The 5,331-nt window shown below is 60.2% G+C and overlaps 1 protein-coding gene across 16 annotated transcripts in view; it reads left to right on the top strand.

Moving 5' to 3' along the window:
• Ablim2 (actin binding LIM protein family member 2) overlaps window positions 1-5,331 on the top strand; it is an 89,791-nt gene that overhangs the window by 43,493 nt on the left and 40,967 nt on the right. For 10 of the 16 annotated variants that reach the window (XR_007340970.1, XM_048784116.1, XM_048784109.1 and 7 more), the window contains 2 exons: window positions 68-188; window positions 2,007-2,105. Coding sequence is in view for 15 of the 16 variants with exons in the window: in XM_048784116.1 (XP_048640073.1) it covers window positions 68-188; window positions 2,007-2,105 (220 nt within the window). In the remaining variant the exon portion in view is untranslated. The remainder of the gene's footprint in view (window positions 1-67; window positions 189-2,006; window positions 2,106-5,331) is intronic. The other 6 variants (XM_048784117.1, XM_048784120.1, XM_048784110.1 and 3 more) reach the window with 1 other exon arrangement.

Raw genomic sequence — 5,331 nt, forward strand, 5'->3', positions numbered from 1 at the left:
GGGTGGGGGTGGGTGAGGGGGGTGTGCTCTCACCTCAGGGATTCACGAGCTGTGTCTTCCCCCCCAGGGGGACCAAGATGACCGGTCCTACAAGCAGTGCCGGACCTCCAGCCCCAGCTCCACCGGCTCTGTCAGCCTTGGGCGCTACACCCCGACCTCACGGTCACCCCAGCACTACAGCCGTCCAGGTACTCGGTCCCCTGGCTCACAGCCCCCAACAAAACTGTCCTTGTGGTTGCTTTTGAGGTTACAAAGTGGGCTCTTACGCAGCTAGGAACATGGCCGAGAGTGGGACTGTCCATGGGTGGCCGGTGGAGTTAGTGGTATACAGAGAGCCTGCTCCCGTCTGGGGGGAGGCAGTCAGGTACCTGTTGGTCACGGCATCGCCCAGGAAGCACACAGCGGGAAGCGGTGGCTGAGCGCACATGTCACAGGAAGGCAGGAGAACACAAGGGCAGGGATGGCTGTGAAACTTGAGTGTGGAGGAAAATCAGTGGCCAGAGAAAGAGTCGGAATACGCACAGCATGTCCCCTGTGCTCGGTTAGTCACTGCAGGGAAAGCCATCCTCGTGGGAAAGTTGGCATGAGGTCAGGGCAGAGCCCCGTGGAGGGTCCCCTCCACCCATGTCACCTCGTCCCAGCCTGCACCCAGCTGTGCGTTGCTCTACCTCAGCTTTAAGACTCCTTGGCCCCCGGAGTGTCCAAGCCCAGGGGTGCACAGGGACGCTGCCTCTCTGAGGGATCTTTCCAGGCTGTTTCCTTGGTCAACTGTGCATGACCCCATTTCCACCTCTGTGACGACAGCGCTGATGTGAGCAAACCTGGTGGAAAAATCCAGTCATTCATTTGCAAAGTCACTTTCATTGGCTCTTTGCAATGTGCCAATAAGTGTGCCCAATAAGTGTGAAGAGAGGGGATGAGAGAGAGTGAGTGAATAAGTGAGTGAATGAATGAGTGCCTAAGTGAGTGAGTGAGTGAGTGAGGAATGAGTGAGTGAGGAATGAATGAATGAGTGGGTGAATGAATGAGTAAGTGAATGAATGAGTAAGTGAATGAGTGAGTGAGTGAGGAATGAATGAATGAGTGGGTGGGTGGGTGAGTGAGTGAGTGAATGAGTGAGTGAGTGAATGAATGAATGAATGAGTGAGTGAGTGAGTGAGTGGGTAAGTGAGTGAGTGAGTGAGTGGGTGAGTGGGTGGGTGGGTGAGTGAGTGGGTGAGTGAATGAGTGAGTGAGTGGGTGAGTGAATGAATGAATGAGTGAGTGAGTGAGTGAGTGGGTAAGTGAGTGAGTGAGTGGGTGAGTGAGTGGGTGAGTGAGTGAGTGAGTGAGTGAATGAATGAGTGGGTGGGTGAGTGAGTGGGTAAGTGAGTGAGTGAGTGAGTGGGTGAATNTGGGTGAGTAGGTGAATGAGTGAGTGAGTGAGTGGGTGAGTGAGTGGGTGAGTGAGTGAGTGGGTGGGTGGGTGAGTGAGTGAGTGAGTGAGTGAATGAATGAATGAGTGGGTGAGTGAGTGGGTGAGTGAGTGAGTGAGTGGGTGAGTGAGGGAGGGAGCAGATGCATGTGGGAACGAGTGGGTGGGCAGTCGGGGGGTCAGTGGGTGATCTCTTTGCTGACTGGAGCACTCACCACATCATGGGCTTGTTGACAGGTGGCCCAAGGCTAAGGCCCAGAGGGCTAAGGCTTGGACCCTGTGTGAGGCCTGAGGATGTGGTGAGAGACCACTCCTGGCCTTTGGAGCTGCCCTCCAACTGGGTCCTTGATCCCAAGGAGACCCCCAGGTGGAGTGACAGGCGTGGCTCCGGGGCCTGTGCTCCCCTGGAGCCCCAGCCTGAGGCTCTGGGCCAAAGCCTTAGGCTGCTGCATGTTCTTCATGGGGCAGCCCTTGGAGGGTCTCCCGGTGCCTTCCTGGAGAGGGGAGGCACAACTGTTCCTAGGCCCTTGGGGACTAGGACGGTTCATGGCTGGACGGCCAGGGCTGACGCCTTGCTCTCTGTCACCCGCAGCTGGTACTGCGAGTGTGGGTACCAGTAGCTGCCTCTCCCTGTCCCAACACCCCAGCCCCACCTCCGTGTTCAGACGTCATTACGTCCCCTACTTCCGAGGTAAGGCGCGCAGTGCTGTGGGTGCTCGTCCTGTGTCGGCCGCATGGCTTCCCGGAGCCCTGTGTCTCCTGCCCCATGTCCCTCGCTGTGTGTGTCCTGTGTCCGGCTCCGTTTCTGTTGGTGTGCACGTGTTCCTGGCAGGGAAAGGCTGGTAGCTGGTGAGGCGAAGGCACAGGTGGAGGGCCGGGGCCACTCTATGCTTAGGTCAGATCCTCTCACCTCCCACAGCAGCCCACGGGCCCAGGTTCGCGAGTGTTGGTTTAGGAGCAGAAGCTCAGCTGTAGAGCAGGGTGGCCTTGGCCTCCCAGCCAGGAGGTGCACCACGCAGCCCCAACCCTGGCTCTTCCCAGGGTGCAGACCCACACACCCCATGTCCCTGCAGGGACATGAGCACACACACACACAAAAACAGACATGGCCAACCTCCTGCTCGCCTCTACGCTGAGGGCTTAACTGTGTCCCCCAAATTCACATGTTAAAGTCCTAACACCCCCCCATGTGACTGGAGAGAGGGCTTTTGATGAGGTACATCAGGTCAGTTAGATGAGGTCCCCAGGAGGGGTGCTGATCCACCAGGCTGGAGGCTGTAAGGAGAGGACATGGCCCTGCACTTGTCTCTGCACATTCAGAGGGGTCCCCGTGAGCCACATGAGCCAGACGCAGCCATGGACAAGCCAGGAAGAGGGCCTCAGAGGACACACCCTGCCCACCTGCACTGTGACCTCCAGCCTCCACAACTACGAGAAAATGTGCACCTGCCGTCGCAGGCCCAGCCTGAGCTGTCCTGTTACAGAGCCAGCTGACAGACGCCACGGAAAGACACTCGGGCCAGTGGAGGACCCACGATAGAGACCTGGCTGGTTCCCCGAGTGACACACCAAGTGCACTATCCCTCACGGCTGTGGAGTCGGACATCTCTGGGGGACTCCTCCAGAGGCAGCTGGATCCTGTGACAGTCAGGGGCTGGGCTTCATCCCAGGGTTCACCAGCTGGTCCAGGAGAGGAGCCTGGTGGTCACACCTCCCTCCCCCCTGGTGGGCCACCCCTGCAGCTCCTGGGCAGTATTGACAGCTGGGAGGAGACTCAAAGCCCGAAGCAGGCTCCGCAGCAGGGGCCAGCCCCAGAGGCCCTGCCGCATGTGTGCTCGCTGTCCTGTCCGAGGGAGCTGAGCAGCCGGGGCTCACAGCCCGCCTCCAGGCCGCTTCTCGTACCTCTCACGCACCACAAGGCCCTGGATCTTGAGCTGTCCTCTCATCTGCCAGGGCCTTGCTGTGGGTGGAGCCATGCACCCATGAGGTCCCCCGCAGGGTGTGCCAGAGCGAGGGCAGGCAGTGGACATTCACTGTCCCTGCCACTCTCCCCTGACCCCCAGGCAGCCACCATAAGCAGCTCCCTGGAGGGCCTAGAGCCAGAGCTAACCCTGGTGAGCCTCCTCCACCCACATCTGCGTCTCCACCCTGGACTCCTATCGCTCTGCGATGAGGAAAGACGGGGAGGGGACCCCCAGTCAGGGCAGGCCTTCGGGCTGCAGTGCTCCTGCTCCAGTCCGGCCAGCGGGCAGCACCCCATTCGCCGCCCAGGGGAGGGGGCGAGGGAAGGAGGCAGGGTGGAAGGCAGCCAGCCCTCCTCCACCCCTGCAAAGAAGAGACTGGGTTCAGGCCCCACCCACCTGCCCACTGAAACGTGGTTCAGAGCCTGGGGTGCTCTGACTCCCCGGGGCTCGGAGGCCCCAACCCTGGGGGTGCTCTGAGTGGCGCTTTGTTACTGGAGTGCAGTCTCCGCCCTGTTGCTTCCTGGCCACTTTAGCTACCACACCCTTTGCTCAGAAACCAGAGGAAGCTCCTGCCCCCCTCTCTGGTGTCAGATGCAGGGAGCCTGATGCCCACAGTTTCACCCTGTGCCTGACTCCATGGCCGTCTGTGACCTTGAGGGCCCCAGGTCTTTGCAGAACCTGCTCTGGAGGAGGCCAAGGCTCAGGGGACTTCCTGGTTCGAGATCCCAAAGCTGAGCCCAAATTTAGGCTTCAACCCAACACGTACTCACAAGTCATGTCCACCCCAGGTCCACTCCAAGGCCACACTAGAGGGAGCCTGTCATCTCCCAGCTCATGGGCTGCAGCATATCCCAGCCTCTGGGCACTCAGTTGTCTACCTCTCACTCAGACACAGGCCCGGTGTCTGCCCTTCCCTAGGAGGGCCCCGCGAGGTTCTCTCCTGGGGCACCTTGGCCTCTGCTCAGCAGAGCTTTCCTGCTGGGCGACACCATGGGTGGAGGGCTCCCAGGCAGCCGCACCCCCACCCCAGCTTGCTGGTGCTTTCCCAGCCTGGTAGCTGCTGGCAGGGGCCCTGCGTGTGCCTCTCCTCTTCCCACCCAGCCCAGCCACACCTTCCCGCTGAGGCTCAGTGCCCAGGGACCCCCTCCCACCAAGACCCACATTCAGCAGAGGAGCTGGGGGCAGCATTGGCACTGAAGCGAGAAGTTCAGTCCCGGTGTGTCCCTGGGGTAGGTGGGTTTAAACTTGACCTCTTTGCCTGTTAAGAGCCAAGCAGCAGGACAGGTGTGGGGTGCCCAGGGGACTCCGTGCTGCCGAGGCCCAGTGTCGGGACAGCCACTTGCTGACTAGTGAGCCTTCACCTAACCATGTGGTGTGATAAGGAAGGGAGGGGGCGGCTCGGATGTGGAGTCAGCCCAAGGCTGCTGCCCCCACTCACTGTGCCCTAGGTAGCTCTTCACCTCGCCCACTGTCCCCTCCCTCTGCTCTGAAGTGGGGCCCTCTGGGGGGGTGGTCCGTGACTGAGGTGGGAGGGGCTTGGTCCTGACAGCACTTGAACTTGGCCATGAGCTGGACTTGCTTTGGTACCACCTTGAGAAAGTTGGACAAGAGCAGGCCAGAGAGCTCCAAGTTGGCACAGCTGGAGCAACGGAATGAAGCTGTCACATTGTAAACCCCACACGCCGTGAATGTCCACGAGTCCCCACTGAGACAAGAAAGGACTGAGGACAAATCAACAGGGAGAAGACAGATCCGCCGTTCAGAGGGTGCCGAGCAGCGTGGGCGGGGCTCTCTCAGGAGCTGGCACCTCTCCACCCGGTGTGGCCAGGGCCTTCACCTGGGTCTTCTCTCCAGAGAGGCAGTTTAGGACGGGAGACAAAGAGAGCAACTGTGCCGTGGAGGAACCTTGTGGCGCCCGCCAGCCAGGCCGTGGCCTGGACAGGAGAAGATGTG

This window comes from Marmota marmota, unplaced genomic scaffold, assembly GCF_001458135.2.
Source record: "Marmota marmota marmota unplaced genomic scaffold, marMar, whole genome shotgun sequence".
Classification (NCBI taxonomy): Eukaryota; Metazoa; Chordata; class Mammalia; order Rodentia; family Sciuridae; genus Marmota; species Marmota marmota.